This window comes from Chanos chanos, chromosome 7 (genome assembly GCF_902362185.1).
Source record: "Chanos chanos chromosome 7, fChaCha1.1, whole genome shotgun sequence".
Taxonomy (NCBI): domain Eukaryota; kingdom Metazoa; phylum Chordata; class Actinopteri; order Gonorynchiformes; family Chanidae; genus Chanos; species Chanos chanos.
The window spans coordinates 23,470,709-23,492,483 of NC_044501.1; the positions used below are offsets into that span (position 1 = coordinate 23,470,709).

At 42.6% G+C, this 21,775-nt stretch overlaps 1 protein-coding gene across 1 annotated transcript; it reads left to right on the top strand.

The window, feature by feature from the left end:
* Positions 1-1,530: 1,530 nt before the first annotated feature.
* On the top strand, positions 1,531-17,947 carry npepl1 (aminopeptidase like 1). Its single transcript, XM_030779733.1, has 12 exons — positions 1,531-1,685; positions 2,692-2,877; positions 3,569-3,739; positions 3,874-3,963; positions 5,208-5,289; positions 5,620-5,762; positions 6,018-6,095; positions 7,668-7,768; positions 8,357-8,480; positions 15,756-15,932; positions 16,940-17,050; positions 17,528-17,947. Exons 1-12 carry the CDS (start codon positions 1,536-1,538, stop codon positions 17,687-17,689), a joined length of 1,575 nt encoding a protein of 524 aa, XP_030635593.1. The 5' UTR covers positions 1,531-1,535; the 3' UTR covers positions 17,690-17,947.
* Positions 17,948-21,775: the final 3,828 nt, after the last annotated feature.

Here is a 21,775-nt window from a genome sequence, read left to right on the forward strand (position 1 = left end):
TGTGCCCACTGCTGCTTCAGCGTTCTGTTGTTGGCTGACACAAGTGGAACCCGACGTGGTCTTCTGCTGTTGTAGCCCATCTGCCTCAGGGTTCAGTGTGTTGTGTGTTCTGAGATGCTTTTATGCTCACCACAGTTGTATAGAGTGATCAACCCTGCTTCATTTTGTATTTAATACTGAAATAATTTTGAGTTCAAACACAAATTAGACATCAGTGCCTATTTTAAAGAAATATATTATGTATTTTAATATTTCTTCACATTTTCATAAAAAAAATACAAGAAAATGTCCCTTGGGTTCACTGTCATTTCCACCACACTGTGCAAAATAGAATTCTGGGATCATGTTTTAGGATTTGTATACTTGTTAACCATAGCAACAGCCACTCAAAAGGGGAACACATGGCTGGAGAAAAGAGTGACCTCCATAGCGGGTAATGAAAAGAGGAAAAATCAAGGTAAATTGAGAGTATGTTTATTGGGTGTCATTTCCAAACAGCTCATATTTCATATGAATGTAAAAACATCTGGACCAATTTAATTTAATATTGTATATATTTAATGCTAACTCTAAAACTGACATCAGGCTAACATATGAGATTTTGAAAGAAATAAGACAAAATGTCATTTCCATAACAGGAAATGATGTTTCCCTCTTTAGTGTGAGAGTGAAATATGTATTATTTAACAAAATCGTCATCATAGCCACTATCAGGATGTGTTAGAATGGAGAAATAAACCATAGCAATGCATTTTAATAGAAAAAAAATGTTAGATGCTAAATGCTAAAATTTTCCTGGCCAAAATGGGCCATAGTTGAAGAATTACCCGGTTACAGAGGTACTCAAACCAGGCCGTCTGGCACAAACAATCATGCCACGATCAAAAATCACTGAGATCATTTCCCCCGTTCTGATGGTTTGGATCTGATTATTTCCCCAACTGAAGCTCATGATTTTATGCATTGCACTGCTACCACACGATTGGCTGATTAGATAATTGCATGAATAAGGTGTACACGTGCTCCTAATAAAGTGCTCAGGGAGTGTAGATATACACATATTCGCAGGGTGGGATGTTTCGCTTCAGTATAACCGTGCTCGGAATTCGTATTTATATTTTACAAACCATTTACAGACAGTAATATATGGTGGCGCTTCACCAGTTTCGTTTCTTTCTCCGTTTTTTTTAAATAGCTCATATGTATAGTTATAATATCATAGTTTAGTAGTTGGAGTTTAAAAAACGCACAGTGCCGTCCGGAATTATGCCACAAGTTTTTGAACGTGCTTTCGACCGGCATAATTAAGAAATTAAAAACTATGTTTGTAACTGGTAATCTGTCGAATAAATAAGCACTTGATTACAAACAGGCCAACGGACGGCCCAGGTCGTGGGATTACGGCCTCAACAATCCAGCTCTACAGGCTGAACAAGCAATCGGTGTCTTTAAACGCTCGCGAGATGGACCATAGAAATTAACAACTGTGAGGTCAAAGTACATCGCCCCAGCACAGCCAATTACCTAGCACAAAGATGGCGAATGTTGTGCTCGAGTTTAAGGCTTCTGCCGGAGACTCGGAGCCGCTTAATCGCCCAGTCCTCATTGTTGGCCAGCTCTGTAACCTGCAACAAATAAACTGGGCTCAGATCAAAGGGAAACTTCAGCCGGTCGTCAGCAAAGAGGTGGGCAAATTTTGCGCTGGGACCACTGTTACTGATTTAAACTCGAGTCCTGCATAAGCGCGTTCAATCATACGGAATGCTTCCAGGCTAAGCTATATGGCTAAATGCCTGCAAGTTTACCGGATTTAATTCAGCGTATTTCTTCGAACATGTTTTGTTTAACAAAGATTTACAGCGGATGTATAGCATTTTGTATTTAGTTCCTTTAAGAAGCAATATAGCTCCCGAACGTCTGGTATTGAGCTGTTTTGAGTTTAATGTTAAGCTGTTGCAACCAACTGAATCAAATTCATTTAACACACGCTAAAGAAGCTAAATAGTATGATAGTTAGTACTGGTGAACTATGAATTCCACAGAGTTTGCTGATGAAAGAACAGTTCTCGGTGAACATAACCTGTCGTTCGATTTGCTATTCGGAGTCATTTCCTCATTTTAGTTGCATAAAGCAAGTTACGGAACTCGTGTAGCTAGCGCAGCTGAACTCAAAACATTTTTGAGTTTATGCAAAACCAAAGCTGACGAGCAGGGTTTAAGAACATGTCTGATCATTATAGTCTAAAATCGAACTGGAATCACTGTGGGTGGGGTGGGGTGGAGGTCAAAGAGGGAATCATAGTTCGTGTTTACGTAAGAAGGTGGCCTGATCACGCGCAGTGCGGCTGTCACCAATCCAGTTACGTTGAAAAGTTGCACGGCTGCTGGAGTTGCTGCATATAGCTTACAGCGTTAGATGTAATGAAAATGATCTCTCCACCAGCCTATAGCGACAGGAACCAGGATGTACCGTGCTCTTGTTTAAAGAATACGCTACACTGCAGTGAACCACGTACTGTTTTCCCATGTACTGTTCATCTGTGTAGTTGGTCATACTTAAGTTTTTTTTCACTTGAAAATAAACTAAATGGAAATTATAGTAATAGAAACTGTTAACAGCATCTGTTTGTAAGCTGTGCTCAGTTGGAATGCTGTGAAAAGTGATTTTTCTGCTCTTTTTTGTGGTTTCAGATCTGGCAAGCGGCCTTGAATGTTGTGAATCCAAACCCCACTGATAACTGCCCATTGTACCTGAACCATGCAGCAGTGGCAGCCTTGCCTTCCCACGTCAGCAGACACAACAGCCCCTCTTCCGCCCATTTCCTCACCCGCCTGGTTCGCACCTGCCTCCCTGCCGGCTCCAACCGCTGCATCCTGGTCAGTTTCACTTCATCTCAGTCTGGCCTGCTGTGACCACCCCAACATTTAAAAAAAAATCATGGTTTTTCCATTCACCTGCATCGTTATGTCATCTCTTAAAACATAGAACTCTCACATGCCAAAATGAATTACTAGTCTTTTCAAAAATGCGTGTTAACTTTGAGTTTCTGCTGCTTTTTTAAGTTGTCTTGTAATACCAGTTTAAACATGCTGAAACTAGAGCCTCCCCAGATGCTACAGAATGCTTTTAATATCTGTTATTGTTAGACAGTATTATAGATGCCAAGGAGAATTATTATCTTGGAAATATGAACTATCATAGTATGTTTATTGCAGGTTGATAGGTATTATATTTCTTTGTCTTTCTGGTGACACAGGGTTTGTGTTTCAGTTAACATTTGGACAGCAGTCTGAAGTTGTTATAAAAATGTATAATGAACTTTATTGCTCGGCATCTTGACTTTGAAACAAGAAAGATATAGAAATGCTCTGTTACTCTAGAGAGTTTGGAGTGAAATTAAGATTACAATTGAAAATTAGAAGACACCTTCAGTGTTACTTTGTCTGTGTTTCTGCCAACCGCAAATTATTGGTAAGTACTGGGTTTTTGATAGGGTAGGGAAAGGTGAGTTCTAATAAGACTGCACCTGGGTAAAAAGGTCCTCTTGTTTCTTTTGGTCCTCTGCAGGTGGTGTGTGAGCGCTCTGATGTGTTTGCCTCAGCGTGTGCCATTGCCCGGGCTTTTCCACTCTTCACACGCCGCTCGGCCTCCACACGCAGGACTGAGAAGAAGCTGGTTACCGTGGAATTTGTCGTTGTGGGGCAAGACAATGGCCCTCTGGAGTTAAGCATGTTAGAGGTAGCTGAGTGTTCATAGGAAATCTCCCACTTTCTGGGGTACTGGTTTGAAATAGATCGTCTTAATCACCTCTGGTCATTGTGACGCCGTCATGCATGTCAGCTTTAATAAAACTGCCTTATGTTTCCTTCCAGTGTCTCACTCATGCCACAGACGGTGTGAGACTGGCTGCACGGATTGTGGACACGCCTTGCAGTGAGATGAACACAGATCATTTCCTCGAGGTCAGTTTGCATTGTGTATGATCCTGACTGATAACTCATCATTTGGTGGAAGTACTTCTATGGAGACAGAATGGAAAGAACTTGAGCAGGCATTAGTCAACTTTAGGTGTTAGTGGCAGGGTTGGCACTACAGGGTATATGTCCTGGCATGCCACTCAAAATTTCACAATTTCCTTTGACCATTTTTTTAATAAACATGGCTTTCTCAGTCTTAATCATTATTTGCCAACTTAGCAAATAAACTTCTCTCTAAAAGGTGACTAGTGACGAATTTCAGTGTAGTCTGTAGTCACACACCTAAAACTTGTTTAATACATCATAGTGTATTAAATCTTATACACACACGCATGCATACAGACATACATCAGTGAAAAGGACATTGACCTGTTTTCTACTGAACATAAGCATTTAGCACTATAAGCGAATGGGTGGCCAGTGGTAGTGGTCAGGTCATTTATGAACTGGCAGGATGAAAAACTGATCTGTGGTCCAGAGATTCCTCCTGTGATCAGTGTCCACAGACGTTATCTAAATCAGTCTCACATCACGACCAACACCAAGTGACGCAGCTCAGACTGCTGGACCTGTCCTTTACTGTTAGTGACGCAGCTCAGACGGCTGGACCTGTCCTTTACTGTTAGTGACGCAGCTCAGACGGCTGGACCTGTCCTTTACTGTTAGTGACGCAGCTCAGACGGCTGGACCTGTCCTTTACTGTTAGTGACGCAGCTCAGACGGCTGGACCTGTCCTTTACTGTTAGTGACGCAGCTCAGACGGCTGGACCTGTCCTTTACTGTTAGTGACGCAGCTCAGACGGCTGGTCCTGTCCTTTACTGTTAGTGACGCAGCTCAGACGGCTGGACCTGTCCTTTACTGTTAGTGACGCAGCTCAGACGGCTGGACCTGTCCTTTACTGTTAGTGACGCAGCTCAGACGGCTGGACCTGTCCTTTACTGTTAGTGACGCAGCTCAGACGGCTGGACCTGTCCTTTACTGTTAGTGACGCAGCTCAGACGGCTGGACCTGTCCTTTACTGTTAGTGACGCAGCTCAGACGGCTGGACCTGTCCTTTACTGTTACTTTTCTACGGCTTAACTTGGTTCTTTGGGTTAAGTCCTCTAGTCCAGTCATCCTGACACTGATGTCGTGGAGCTGAAACATGCTGTTTTATGGTCACCCAGGGCTGGAGCTGAAAACCTCTCCTTGGATCAGTGTCTCTCATAAATCTGTTTGTCACTTGCAGGAAATCCGGGCTGTGGGGAATGATTTGGGTATTGCTCCAACCATAATTCGTGGAGAGGAACTTAAGCAGAAGGGCTTTGGAGGTAGTGTGTGTGTGTGTGTGTGTGTGAACTGAAGCAGAAGGCCTTTGGAGGTTGTGTGTGTGTGTGTATATGTGTGTGTGTTTCCTTGTTTAGCTGTGTCCAGGGCCAGTCACTGTAATGCAGACAAGGGTCACTTCCTAAAGCTGTTGAATCTCAGCAGGTTCATTTTTAACCTTCAAAGCATTTGTCCTCTACATGTCTATTACTGCGGGTGGACACCTCAAAGTGTTTTTGTAGCTGTCTGGTCACACCAGTTTCTGCTGTATTGTCTGTAATGTTGGAAACCACACATCCTGACTGACCCTCTATCTCTTGTTCTCTCTCTGACAGGTATCTATGGTGTGGGTAAAGCAGCGGAGCACCCTCCAGCCCTGGCTGTTCTCAGCCACGTGCCCTCAGGGGCAACCCAGACGATTGCCTGGGTGGGCAAGGGCATTGTGTATGACACAGGAGGCCTCAGCATTAAGGGAAAAGTATGTTCACACTAAGAAAAAGAAAAAATGAACACTGAACCTTGAATGTAATTTGGTTAAGTCTGTCATGTATTTCACCTGTGTTAAGTATGTTTTTGCAGCTTGTACAGTGCCTACAGGTGCTGTTGGTGCAGTTGTTCTTTTCCTTTGATCCAGTCTTAAAAACGTGGTAGTCATACAGCTTCCACAGGCTGTAGACTGTAGACATTAATGATGCTCTGGAATGTAAAGGTGACTTTTCCCTGTGTGCGACAGACTACAATGCCAGGGATGAAACGGGACTGTGGTGGGGCGGCGGCCATTTTGGGAGCGTTCAGAGCTGCAGTGAAACTGGTGAGTCAAAGTGGTCAGAGCTGCAGTCAGACTGGAGAAGAAAAAGCGGAATCCCCCCCCAAAACACACAGACACACACGTATGCTAGGGCTGGGCAGTATGGCCTAAAATTTATCACGATATGATTTGAAGCACCGACAGTAACGGTATATATCACAGTATATTTGTTTTTCTTACAATTTCGGTAGAGGTGCGGTAGAAGCATTGGTATGGCAACTGCATGACGGCTATTACTGTACTTTTAACTGTATTTTTGTTTTCCCTCAATTAAGGTTTCAGGTACTGCACTCAGGGCCTCCTTGATAACCCCTGTGTCAGTAAATGTTTTTATGTTAACCAAAATCCAAGCAACTTTAAGGGAGCATTCGTTAGCAGGTTGTTGGGCAGTGAATGAATGTGTTAGGATTCTGGTGGATCGATCATTGGGCTCTTAGACTGTTTATTTCCTGTGCCCTCAGTTTGGATTTGAGTGGGTATAGCTGCTCAAAAAATTGTGCTTTGTCTCGTAGTGGTGCCTCACAATGCTGCTTTTAATAATCGCTACGGTCTCGGGACATATGGGACATACTGGTTTTGAACAGCACGTGGGAAGAATGAACATGCAAGAGTCTGTCCAGTCTTGATTAAAAGCTCAGTTTTCACTGTCTGTTTTCTCTTTGTAGAGCACGCCATGTGAAATTACTTTTCTCTGACTCACTTATTTCTCCAACCATTGTCTCTCCCCCCTGTATGTGTAGGTCACTCATTGACTTGAGTCACAGTGCTTATCAAAATGCACAGGTTTGATACCGAGTAGTATCACGTGAGATTATTTACAACACATGCAACTGGTCTGAGTTTCCTGGGCCACTAAACCAGTACTGTAAAGGCTAGAAAAGCTGTGCCAGTTAAAACAAACGCTCCGTCAAAATTTAGTAACTAATTAAATGAAATAATTTATCGATTACAGGTATATGGAAAAATTCTTACCATATGGGAAATTAAAGTCTGTATACTGGATGAACCGGTATACGGTCCAGCACTAACATACGCATATATATATATATACACACACATACTTTAGTATGAACCTGTGGGCAGATCTGGAAGAGCTGGAGAAATTTAAAAAGTGGTAGTTAAAGCAAACTATTCCTTAGATGGTTTTACTGCCAAGTGGAAGTTACAGCTGATTTGACAAAATAACAGAAACATAAGCTGCAACAATGACTTGAGACTGATCCATATACATACACACACACACAGGAATCCATGCAGCTCCTCAAACAGGCACAGTAAGAGAGATAGTAAGTACTAATGTCTTTCAGTCTGTCACACAATCGGCATTTAAGGTTTTTAAATCAACAAAAAAGATCAGGCAGAGTTCAAAAGAGGCCAAATAGCTGGTCTCTGGCTGCCACATTGTAGCACACGAACCTGTAAATAATTTAACATGGCAGAAAAATGGACGCATTTTGGCCGTGTAACCGCTGACTGATTATTAATTTTTTGTCTGTTCTATCAGCTACTTTAAGACCATGTGGAGGTTTGAGTATGAGTTTTTCTTTGATTGGACTGTATGTGTTTGTGTTTTAGGGTTTTAAGGATAACCTCCATGCTGTCTTCTGTCTGGCGGAGAACGCTGTGGGGCCGAACGCGACCCGCCCTGACGACATCCACACACTTTACTCTGGAAAGTCAGTGATGGGTCTTTACCACTGTGCTCTAAGAGCCTTCCTTTGGCAGAATGTGACTCCACCTCAGTGTTCAAACGTACAGCTCAACTGTGTTTACATGTTTTTAGAGACCTGAGGATGCATGAGTGGGACTTTTGTAAACAAATGAGATTCAGTTGAAAGCTGGAAGATGAGTGAACTGTTCCCATCTCCTTCCTGTCCTCAGGGCATGCCACCAACTGAGCTTTTCAAAAAAACAAAAAAAACAGCAGAGTTCTGATTACATGTTTTGTTAAAAGTACAGCGGTCATGCTGTGTGCCAGGCTCAGACTTACACAGGCCGTGAAACTCTGTCGATAAAATCTTTAGTAACACCGTGGTGCATGTAAAGCTGTATGTGAAAGGTAGCCCTGGTCACCCTGAGTAAATCTCTGAATGGACAGGAGCTGAGCTAACATCTGCACAGTTGAACATAAACATGGTACGGGCTTATGAAAACCTCATCTCGCCTGCCTTTAAAGCAGAATGAGTGTCAGAGCCAACACAGGGTTGTCATAGTGAGCGAACACCTGAGTTCAGTCACATGACACTCTGCTTTCCCTCCCACAGGACAGTAGAAATCAACAACACTGATGCAGAGGGTCGGCTGGTCCTGTCAGACGGAGTGGTCTATGCTAGTAAAGACCTTGCAGCTGACATTATCCTGGATATGGCCACACTCACAGGGGCCCAGGTTTGTCTGTGTGCCTGTGTGTGTGCATGTGTATATTTGTGTTTATGCGTGCGTCTGTGTGAGTGTGCATGCATATGTTTGTGTTTGAATATGTGTGTTTGAGGGAGAGCTGCTTGCACTGTGTGGCTCTGTCATTATTTCATATCATTTTTGTGGTATGAACACACAACTTTCGACTTCAGTATGACTCCATAGTAACACAGGCTTACCACACCAGTGCAGCATCTGACGATGCATGCATTTATGACAGTGTGTGCATTTGTTACGGTGTTGGTTCAGTGTGATAGTGGATCCATTTGTGACAGTGTCGGTTCGGTGTAGTGCTGATTGATAAATGGTATTTTCATTGTCATCGCGATATGAACATGTGTGATGACCACATCGCAAAAGACTGCCCGAGGCGCGATGAATAAGAGATTTTGTGTACACGCGCCATGCGTTCACATTCGGCATCCGAACATTTGACTAGTGATGTGTCGTTCATGAACGATTCATTTTGAACGAATCTTTTGTCTGACTCGGGAGTAACAACTTGTCTGAGTGATTCGTTCATTCTTTTCCCATGTCACGCATACGCACCAATCAGAACGGGTCTTTCGGGTCTGTCTTCCATTCACTGGTCACATAACCGCTGCGCAGGCTTGGTGTAGGAACCACTGATTTGTTCACGACTCATAACTATGGGTCTTCGGGTCTGTAAATCCACGATCCATACCCGGAAGCGCGATCTGTTCTGCACATGCGCTAAAGTCAGTGCACACGCAGAATTTAATCTCTTACGACACTGCCCAACCTGTTCTACGCATGTGTGGGGGTTTTTTTTGTCGTTTTAACTGTGCATCTGACAAATGCTTTTGACTTTTTTTTTTTTTTTTTTGACATCGACTCTACTTCACACTCCCTTTTGGCTGGACGCTGGTTAAGTGTGGCGGTGTAGTTTTACTCTGCATAATTAAGTTGAGGCTAATGTAATCTAATCTAATAAGCAATAACTTTGTGTGTCAAATGCATATCGTTTAAGCACAGTGTTGGTGTATGATCACATTGGTCTTTGATAGTGTATGGAAATACGGCTAAAACGTCTGATTATTCTTCAACACTGCAGCTACCAAATCCTTAGGTAATCGATGTGTTTAAGTTAGTTGCGTGGTTGTTGTGAGAACACGTTATCCCCGATTAGTAAAGCTATGGTTAGCTTCTGCTCACATTGTGAAGCTGGTAATGCATTATCTAAGTGTCTTGCTTTGTAGTCCTGTTTATGTTTCTGTTAGCAGAAGGATAGCAACAGACATACTTTAGAGATATAATTGGTCTAAAGTCTATACAGAGACGACAAACACACTCATTTCATTGAACAGAAATGTTTACACATGCGTGGTACAAATCGTGCAGGAATAAATTGGTTTTACGAATAAGTACTTATGCGCATGTGCAGAACGGAACTCGCTGTCTGCCATCCGTTAAATGTTCAGGTTCACCGCCATAAAATGTTCTCACACGCGTGGTACAAATTGTGCAGGGATAAGTTGAGTTTCCGATAACGTCAGTATGAGTTTGTGCAGAACGGATCATGCTTCCGGGTGCAAACCATGTGCTGTGCCCGAAACCGCTCACTACTCACTATATAGGGCACTATATAGTGAGTCTGCCATTTGGTAGTGCTGTCCGAATGTGGAGTGAGAATTGTTATACCCTATATAGTGCACTCAAAGTATCCCACAATGTACCCAACATCGATCGACTAAGACCACCATGCATTGCAGCCTGTCTCGTTAAAGCAGGCAAGTCTTTACAGACCAATCAGATGCAGATATTCTTGCTTTTGTTTATGTGACAGAGATAATACAATACAAATTTCCGGCGCATAATTATGTAGCAGCGTAACATCCAGATAGTGTCCGAAATGTATCAGGAGCTGTCTGCCCTTATCCCCTAGTGAGTGTTCTATGTACCAAACACTATATAGTGAGTAGGGAATGATTTCAGACACAGCGGTGGACTTCTAGCTCTTTTCCCCAGGACGGTGCTGGTGCCCGTGCCGGTGCTGGTGCGGAGCCAGTGCTACCTTGATGCCTTTTGAGAACCGTCCCGCATTTCCGCAGGTTAGGGAACCGAACGCTACGTAGCGAAAGTTTGGGTAATTTCCGTGGGGAAAAATAATGTCGGACAGATCGCATCGACTTGATTTTTATAAATTTACTCAGGCTCCTGAGTCTCTCGTCCACTTGTCACATGGCCGGTACGCAGGCTCAGTGTACGAACGACTGAGACTGCGTCCACACGTAGCGTCTTTTCTGAAGCTGTCAGCGTCTGTTTTACATAATAAACCTATGGAGTAGACCGTGTTTTCGAAAACGCCCCGAGCGTTTTTTTAACGCTGTCTCTGGCGTTTTTTTTCTGCAGCTCAGGGCGTTTTTTTGTTAGCTGGAAAAAAAGGGTTAACTTCTCAGATAAACGCCCTACGTCAAGAGCTTTTTTGACAACTGATCAATCACAAGCGGAGTAGTGAGACCAGTCGTTTCCACAAAATAGAGAAGGTAGCGGTGGAGAAATTGTCTTAGAATTTCACGGTCATGTCGTACAGGTCACTGTGCTCAGAAACTATCATATTATTCATCATAAAGCGGCCGTTTGGAGTTTCTGGAAAGTGTTTGTTTGCTGCTGGTCGTTAGCAGAACTAGCCTGTTAGCTAAGGTTAGCTAACGATGTTATGGCAACAAAAGACTCTGAACTGCTTTTCAGAACAAGCGCTGCCAGTGTTTTGTGTTTTTTTTGTTTTTTTTTTGCTACCTGAAAAAACGCTCTGGCCAGCTTTTTTCATCAAAAAAAGACGCTACATGTGAACACAGCCTGATTTGGTCATCATTTACGGGGTTACAGGAGTAACATGACCAATGCTATTACTGCTGGTGAGGAGAGAGATCTAACGTTAGGTGGTCAACCAGAACATTTCCTTAGCTGTGTGCAGTGTAGCTACTGAATGGCCGTCCAATTCGGCTTTCCATTGGAACGAGTTCATACACAACGGGTCTTCAATGACTAGGTAGGCTAAAGTGAAAGCCATCATAGAATGATAATTTGTCTGGATGAGAGCACTGCACCGAATCAACGGGTCTTTCTTTCATCACTCAGATGACGGCTACAGTGCCACACTAGTTCCAGTGAACAAAATGAACGAATAACTTGAAAAAGATTTGTTCATTGTACTGAATGAGATTCAAAGATCCAAGTCAGCTACCCTCAGACTAATTGGTGTTAATTTGGTGGCGACTGCGAGGTTAGCTAGCACAATGGCTGAGGGAGAGGAGAGCGAGGAAAATGTGGTTGACGAAGACCTTGTGGTGAAAAATAATTCCAAGTGCTATTCTTTTGGTTTCATAAGAGACAGTGTGTTACAAACACAAGTACTGTGTAAAACATGCAAAACAATTTGTTCAATAAAAGCATGTTAAATTACGATGAAACACAGCGAAACACCTCGTGAATTTTGCCCTGCAAAATTTCACTCCGGGGGCATGATCGCGAAAACAGCAAGCAAGTCACCTTGCTGAAAAGTTCTAGTGCTTAAATGAAGGTCTGCAGTGGTCTGTTTGCCCCGACCAGAGCCGTTGAGAGGTTTTTTTCCCCTTCTGCTCTGGCCCCGACTAAGTTCATGAAACATGTAAACAACAACCGGAGTTGATGCAGATACAAATGGTTGCCCATACATTTTTTAGTCATATACATGTTTTCATCCTACACGTAGCCTTTGGACTCCGCCATCTTGGTCAGACTTTGTTACTCCCGCCTCTCTAGAGAACGCCACGAACCAAACACATCATACGCTGAACTGATTGGTTCTCATGTGGTTCTCATTTGCATAAAGTTGAGAATTCACCATCTTAGTTTCACTTGCCTTGTTGAATTCGCGCCGATTTCGGCAGTTGGAGCAAATTTCACCCCTGTTGTATGAGGCACTGTTGTGGACAAGTCGTGCGAAAAACGTGAGGGGGAACAAACCCTTTTTGTGCGAGAGACCCAGTTAGAGGTCCAGTTAGCCCACGGGAGTAACTGAAACCCTGCCAGGGGGATTGAAGCCCTCTAGTGACAGATCCAATGGTCAGCACATGCAAATGAAAGTTGCTTGCAAGAGAGAATGAAAGTAGTTGGCGAGACAGATCCTGTGGACCACGTGCTGGCCATTTGATAGTACGCACAAATGACAGATGCTTGCGAGAGATCCAGTGAACAGCACACTCAGTCCCGTGGACTGCGATAGCGTGTCCACGAATAAAAAGTATCAGCAATCGAGGCAGCTTCAAACCAGTTAGCTAGCTAACTAGCCAGTTAACCTCTGTTGATGTACCAGGTTCATTAATATGAATAGCTAGGTAATATAACAATGATGATCATGACCATGCTGATGACAATTATAGGCTGATAATGTACTAATTAATAAATTACAAATGTTTTTGTTTCACTGATTTATTCAAGTATTGTAGATCCTTATTGTACACTTGCTGAAAGGGCAATGACATCGTATAAAATCAAAATAATTTACCAAATGACTAGCATGGGTTGATGGAGAGGACCAGTTAAGCAAAATGGTAGTCTCACCTTTGGGGCACAAGCAGGTTACTAATGATAATAGCTTTTGGATGTAGTTGAAACTGCATACTGTGTACTACACCAGTATATACTTCATGCTATTTTTTTTTCCTTGATAAGGCTGTATAGCTGCATGTTACTAACCCCTTGGGTTGGGTTTGTAAATGCCAGTGGTAACATGAATGGTATATTCCATTTCCTGGGTCCATTCATGTGACCCACTTCGCCTGTCTATGAGCTATCAAAATCATATGTTACGGCTCCACTACTTGTTCTTACTAACTGGTGTAAATATCGGAGTAAGTACTTCATTTATCTGTGTTCTACTTTTGTTTCCATTTGAGTCATGGCAACGACACAGGGCGATATTTTCAAGAATCAAACCTAGATAGCTGCTATAGCTGCTACTTTTCATTTGCGCACACTATCGAATGGACAGCGCACACTGTTCATTGGATCTCTCGCCGGCTACTTTTCACTCTCTCTTGCAAGCAACTTTCATTTGTGCGTGCTGACCATTGGACCTGTCACTAGAGGGCTTCAATCCCCCTGGCAGAGTTTCAGTTGCTCTCGCTGTCTAAGTGGACTTCTCTCGCTAGGTAACTGGATCTCTCTCGCTCAAAAACGGTTTGTTCCCTCTTGTGTTTTTCGCACGACTTTTGTCCACAGCGGCACCTCATATCATTGAACCTGAATGAGAGCAAAGCAAAATTTGCTGCAGTAGAAGCGTACTGTTAGGGTCACGGGGGTGGGGGGGCCTGAGATTTTGTGAACAAAGTCATAATATTACTTGAATAAAGTCATAATTGAGAGTCATATTATGAGAATAAATTTGCAATTTAATGAGAACAAAGTCATATTTCAAGGGAGAAGTTGCAATTGTTCGAGAGAAAAATCATATTACGAGAATAAAAACACAATTTCAAGGGGGGGAAAAAATTTTTAGGAAAATATACCAACAACTGACAAAACAGGCAGGAGGACAGTCAATGGCAGCGTGAGCCTGCTTCTAGCAACTGCTGTCTGTCTCTTGCACTGTTGCACAATCAGTTTCTTGCACAATCTTTCCAAAGTCTTGATACTTATGATAATGTGGTACTGATGTGCCAAAGATGAAGTATTTTGTTATTTGGGAAACCTATACTAAAGCATAACTTCAAGATGCTCCACGTTCCTCATTTTAACACAGGTGGCAGGCTGCTCTTCTGATATTTCCCATCTAAAATAACACATTATACAAAAATTACTCTTTTCAGAATTTTTTTCCCCTTCAGTGTGGCTCTAATACTCAAATTATTTCATACGATGTTCATTTCTTTGAGTGGGCATAGGCTATTCAGTGTTTGGGGTCAATTAGCAGTGTACCTATTAGAGCATTAAGACATGGGAACTGTATAGCTAATATGAACACTTCAAAATTTGTTTATCGCCCCGTCATTTTTGTCATCGCAATATTGTGCAATGTTATTGCACATTGCAGATTTTCCTCATATTGTGCAGGCCTAGTTCGGTGTGATAGCGTGTGCATTTGTGACAGTGTCAGTTTGTTTAAAAATAAGATCAAATGGGAAAACAGCCAGTGCTAATATATCTGAGCTGCATTGTTTGGAACTGATGGTATTTTGTAGGCGTAGTTAATTTAGTCCAAAGTAAACCTGGACAGGGATCACCTATATCACCTGAGGGGTTTTTTTTTTTTTTGCATTGCCTCTGCACAGGCAGTTCAATCACACAAAGTCTCCTCAGTTTCCTGAAAACCACACCAATGTCACAAGATTCATAAAATCTTTTAGTCACAAGTAGACATCAGGAGGTTATGAAACCATATTTGTGTGCCAAGACTTTTTATCTTCACTGCTGAGTCAGCATCCATACCCATATGAGACACAACTTTACACAGGACCCTGTCTTTGAACACAACTTCAAAACTTCCCATTGGCCCAAGCTTGATTCATACTTTCTTTATAGTTGGGCTTGTATTTGATAGTTTTGTACTCTTTCTGTCCAGCTGAATGACCATTAAGTACTGTGGACCCTCACACATGAGAAAAGGAACTGAGTGGATTCACTGGTACATGGTCACATGACACTTTGTTCCCTCGTTTATAATTGTGTCTTCTGCTGATCACATGACTCTTCATTCCTTCGTTTATGACTTTGTCTTCTGCTGATCACATGCTGCTGAGTCTTGCTCTGTCTCACAGCTCAGCCAGCTGGACTTTGGTGTCTTTGTAAAACATAGCACAGCTATGTGCACAGATACGTCCAATATATGAAACTGGAATTTCCCCAACTTGAATAATTCAGCATTTTGACAGTGTTCATGATGAGATCAGACAGCCTAGTTTCCAATACTGCAGTAAAAACCATTTTAGCTGTTTGCCTCTTACTGCCATATTTCCCCTCATTGTTGATTCATTGTGGTGTTTAAGAACACACACGCACGCACACACACACAAACACTCCTGAAGTATGAACGGTCTTGCCCTCCTAAAAAGAAACACACTCCAGCAGTAACATCTTATCAGTTTGAGAATCTATGTTGTCAGTCTTAACCTGTGTCAGGGTTACCATTTATCCACAGTGGTGGAAACATTAGACGCTCTGTAATGGGTCTGTAGAACATTTTGCTTCTCTGTAATGGGTCTGTAGATGTTTAATGCTTCTCTGCCATCTGTGTGCCTGCAGGGCATCTCTACTGGGAAGTACCATGCTGCAGTCATGACAAATAACGAGCAGTGGGAGGCTGCGTGTGTGCGGGCTGGGCGCAGCAGTGGCGACCTCGCCCACCCCCTGGTCTACTGCCCCGAGCTTCACTTCAGCGAGTTCACGTCAGCCGTGGCAGACATGAAGAACTCTGTGGCGGTGAGAAGTTTTCAGTCAGCTCTGTTTCCATTCTGCCAAGACCTGTCACATGGGCTTTAGAGAAAAGACTGATGATAAACCGGTTTGATTTGAATGGATTTTCTTTTAAAATACAAGGTTGTGTTTTGGAATTTTGCTTTCTTAATTTCTCAAGCACTTTTGGTCAGGTGTCCAGAATCTTGTTGGTGTGTAGCCACTCATGTGTTTGGGGTTTTTTTTCACAGAACTTGTCTTGACAAATGTAAGTACTCACTGCCAGAGTTTTCATCTAAAAACTCTGAGTCTAAACAAGCTCTGGCCAAAAAATTTTTTTATATACATTTATATTTATTTATTTTTTTAAACATAAGACAGTGCAGAGAAAACACAGGGTAGAGCTGTACCATGCTCTCGGGGGGTGGATCTCCTCAGGTGAACGTGTTGGCCAGGCTGACCGAGCCCCCACCCCCCCACGCCCCCTCAGGCTGGAGCTCCATGAGGGAGTGAATCCTGTGTGGTTGAAGTGATCATCATGTGAATAGTGCTATGTGACGGGTGACAGCTGTGAAAATGTGTAGCACCTGGTTTCATGTGTATCGGAGGAACTGTGTGTGAGCCAAATTTACCTGACTGAAGTGGCTACTGTGGAGTAGATTGTGGCTTCTTCTGTATTCCAAATTTAGGAAAAACAGGGAAGACTTAGGGGGGGGAAAAGTATACTTTGAAACAGAAGGAATGTTGTCTTTTTGCATCTGTTATGACATTAACAGTGTGGGTGGCGTGGTGGTCTAGTTCTCACTGAAAATCTGTTTTTGTACAGGAATACAAGTTCCTGTCAGACATGTCTGATATGCTGAGCTGATCTGTCACAGGTCATCCTTTGTCTCTCTCTGCTTCTTTCTCTGTGCCTCTCCCTCTCTCTCTCTCTCTCCCTGTCTCTGTCCCTGTCTCTCTTTCATGTGTCTGGGACATGCCTTCACAGAGAAGAAACTGTATGAATGTGAGTGGACATGTTGTGTGTGTTTCAGGATCGTGAGAATGCTCAGAGCTCTTGTGCTGGCCTCTTCATTGGCTCTCACCTGGGCTTTGACTGGCCAGGTGTCTGGGTGCACGTTGACATAGCGTCACCGGTCCACGCTGTGAGTGTCAACCTTTCATTTTCGTTTCCTCAAATATACCCTAATTTCACAGAAACCTTGAGAGCTGCAACACAAATCTCCATGCGGGCTCACATATGAATAGTTCAGCTGAGCAGCGTTGTGATCTCAGAGTACACAGATTATAAGTAACGTGAAAAGCAGGTGTTAGTGCTGCGTTAATTTGTCTTCTCAGGGATTTTTCAGGTAACACTTAACAGCACTTTCGCAAGCAGGATATTGGGATTTTCGCCGTACCATTAGGGTATGGCATACTCTCGTCGTAATAATTCTGGCAGCAAAGTGACCTCACTAAGCCCCGCCACAGAGCAGCTCATATCCATGCCGAGTGGTTTTTGTCATCGTCATCTGTAGTCAGACTGCATGGCTGTAAAAAGAGTCTGATGGCATGACAAAAGCAGGCCCGGGTTCTGATCTTGTCCCGTGTGTGTGTGTGTGTGTGTGTGCGTGCGCATGCAGGGGGAGCGTGCTACAGGTTTTGGTGTGGCTCTGCTCCTGGCACTGTTTGGCCAAGCCTCCGAGGACCCCACTCTGAACATGGTTTCGCCACTGGGCACTGCTCTTAGTCCATCAGCAGGGGAGCAGATGGACAGAGACTGCAAGAGGAGGCGGCTCATCTGAAGTGTTCACCATTTCTCCAACACTCTGAGCAACATGCCGGACATCTCCTCTAGCCAACGATCTCACATTAACCTGTCCTCTTTCACCCTGCACTGATCAGACCAACGGGAACAGTTTTACCCAACAATGCCACTAAGTCAAAGTAAAAATATTCATAATGTTTAATTGTATCCGTAAATAAATAAATGGCATTCGAGGACCATGTGAAGAGAGTTGTTCATTTGATTGTTTATTAGAATAAAACTCATGAGAACAGTTTTCTGGTTTGATGGGGAATTGATCTGTTTTGATTAAACTTCAGTGGGACCTTCCTATCTAGGAACACCTAGTACCACATATTCTGTCACAGCTGTGTCTTTTTACTGAAATAAGGTGTGAAGTAGACGTATGATGGGTTTAGAAAGACTGTGAAACGTCTACATTGTCCAGGAATCTCTGTGGATATAAGGTTCTCCTTATGCCACAGGGTCAGTCTGTATACAATCTTTGGCCGTTAAAGCTAAATCCATTTTACACTAATATATTAACTCGTCAGGAAAATTCGCAAAAATTATGATTTACGATTACTATGTGACTTATTCTTAACCAGATCGCACAATATTTTCAGCACCTGCTGTGTTGAGGTTTTAGAGCAGCGCTATTCCAGAGGGATACCTTTCTTCAGTTTGGCCACAAGGTTTTTTGGACGTCATTCATCGCAAACTAAACGTTCATTCTTATTAACAAAAATGGACTGATGTCTTAACCATTACAGACATGTCTACCGTCACGCCCCCTGACCCCATCACTCAAGAGTTTGTGTGTTGTTGGACACTTCAGTATAATTCATTTCAGTTTCATATTGGGAAAGCAACTGTTTGTAGAGCTGTAAAAAAGTGTCCCTTGCACTTAAACGGCTACTGCACATTTTTGTACTGTCTCCTGGGCACAAACCTCTAAGGACCATCAAAGAGGAATTACACAAGATTGCAGGTGACTTATGTAGAATCATTCAGTTTAAGTTAATGATGGTATTTTAAATTATATCGTGTTCATGACATTCTGCTGCAACCTCAGACTGGGATCAGTAGTTAGTTTTTATGTTACAGGGTTTCCCAATGTCATGGGCTGCATCGATGGCACACAGATCCCTATCACTGCTCCTTCCGTTAATGAAGTAGAATATGTGAATAGGAAGCCTTTCCACAGCATTAATGTGCAGGTACACTGACTATTGTCTTACAATAACGAAGACTATACATCACAATAAACTGCAATTAATATTTCTCATTCTCTGCACTGTCAAGATTATATGTGATGCAGCGCACTTGATCACACATGTTGAAGCCAAGTGGCCCGGCTCTGTGCATGATATACGAATGTATCATTAGTGTACCCTGAGCAACAGATTTGCACAAATATCATTCCCTTGTCTCCCGCTTTTAACACCCTTAAAATGTATCCACTGTATAATTACAGGAGAGTTTGATGGCCACCTGCGTGGTGACAGAGAGTACCCATGCCAGCCCTCTCTGCTGAGCCCTTACCCTGAGCTTTGTCTCCAACAACATTCCAGTATGGCCCACTGCAGGACTAGAGCCCGGGTTGAGATGACAGTAGGCATGCTCAAAGCCCGGCTCCAGTGTCTGCGTAAAGTCAGAGTAACCCCAGAGAGGGCGTGTGACACTATTTTGCCATGTGTTGTTCTCCATAATATTGCCACAATTAGAGGAAAGCAGCACCCTGCTGCACAAATGAATGATCCTGAGGAAGACAGTCCCATCCACCCTGCAGATGTCCTGGATGGAGGAGCCGTCCGAGACATAATTTGCCAAAAACATTTCACAGATTAAGATACCACCACCCCCAGCAGTCAAATAAAGAAAAATCAGTCACATTTTATTTGGTCTATCTTTATTTCTTTATGCAAATGCAACAATTACTATATTTAGATTGTTCCAACAATTACCAGTTCACCTGTGACCATGCACCCAACTCTTACTGGTGTTCCAGTAATTCAATTTCAAGATAGGCCTTGCGAATCTGCCACTGCAAGTACACCATTTCTCAGTCAGTTTTAGCCATTTTCTTCAGGAGATGCATTTTATACAACTCCTTAATCGGTAACTGAGAAAACATAAGGATGACATTAAATTCTACAGTCCTACATGCAGAATTAACCTGGCATTTACTGAACATCTCACTGTGTCAATCTGTGCTGTGGAGGTTGATGGAGTCTCCTCCTGGTAATGCCCAGTCATGCTCTGTTAAAAAGGATAAGAACGTGTCATCCCTTCAATGTGCATTTTAACCTCAAAATTCCACACAAGAATGTAAAAACACTTAAATTGGGAGAGAAATATCAGTAGTTACCATTTGCAATATTGAGATGTAAACCACTGTAGGCCTTTCTGAATCCCTCTCTGTGGCAACAGACAACGTGTCTTCATCATCATCCTGTGATAAAGAAGAGCATTCTGTTTCAGTATACTTTAAACTACTATATTTGGCAAAATCTCTGGAGTACTGAGTATTTACATCTCAAATGTCAATATGCTAAGCAGGATATTGGGCGAGAGGACATGTGTGTGTCTTAAAACAGCATTCTGCTGGGGGTTAAAGCTACTCCAAGTTGAAATAACCACTAAATTATATTTACTTTGTTTAATATGTCAAATATGATTAAAACCAAATTGAGGTACAATCATGAGCGTATAGGCCGAAGCAAAATGTGCCTTACCTGTTTGAACTATGTTTTTATATTTCATTTTCGCTCCAAGTGCGCTTTGTGCCCATGGGATTGCACCTAAAATAAAATAGAATTTTATTCAATTACATTCCACCACTTCCACCTGTAATATGAAGAGAAAGTGTGGTTAAATGTTAAATGAATAGACTACTGCATTCAAACTTAAGCATTGACTCGGGCAGCAATTCTCTGCCACGCCAATGCCGATGCAGTTGTGTTGATTTTTGGGACAGCGTTTTTTTTTTATTATGAAAAAAAAAAAGCCTTTACCAGCGGTTCTCATCAGGAAAAAACGTTACGTGTGAGCACAGCGTCAACAAATAATGGCCCTATCGTTTCTCCCTCGTCACTTCTAAAAAAGTCCCAAGCAACATCAATTGCAGCAGCTTATCACGCTGTCTATTGTTAAATTGGGTTACCCACAAAGCTAGTCTTGTTTATCAGTGGAAGGCCGCTGACGTTAATGAGCTTTTAAACTATAGCGTTTAACTTATTCTGCCTAAATGAAGTAATATATCTGCGACTCGCATGTCTGTAACTATAGTTACAGTCGGTGTATTGGAAACTGTTAAACCAGAGAGGATATGTAAATAAACGTGAGCTGAACAAGTATCTAATGTGGCTTGGTAGCCAAACAAGGTTATTTAGCTTTTCTTTCAAATGTGTGAAATCCCAAAGTCGCAATTCCTCGTTACACACAGTCATGTAGTATGATGACGCCACGACAGTTTCTTGCGGCGTCACCAGCCACACCGAGGGGCTACCTAGTGCAGTGGAAAACAAACGAGGCACCAAGTACCAAAAAGCGAATCGAGTCAAGTTGAATCGACTCGAGCTGGTACCATGCAGTGGAAAAGCGCCTTTAGTTTTCCACCAGGGCCAAGGCGTCAGCTCTGGAGGTTGTGGTGTCCTTGTATGTGTCCTTCACATACTTTCCCGATCGATTGGAACACGTACGGCTTCTGTTCGTCGCCATTTTTTGAACTTTCACGGAATTCCAGTTAATGTCTTCCAGCTGATTTTATAATGTGTCAGTTAATTGAGCGAGCCTTACGTGGTTAATTCAGTCATTAGTTTGGTTACCTGAAACAATTTCGTGCAGTTTCTTTCAACGACCTGAAAAAACCGTGGCCTTTTGAGTGGTTTATTGATTAATTTTATTTGACATGTTTAGGCAGTCGCAAAAGTACACCAGCACGCTGCAAATAACTGTTATAATAATGGTATGACACAGAATTTTACGTTCCATTTTGTATGTATTTTAAAGGAAAATCTTTCGAATGCAATGATAGTTTGTATTAAATTGTATTAATAATATAATATATATGCGATAATTGGACTCGCTGAACTAGTTCTTT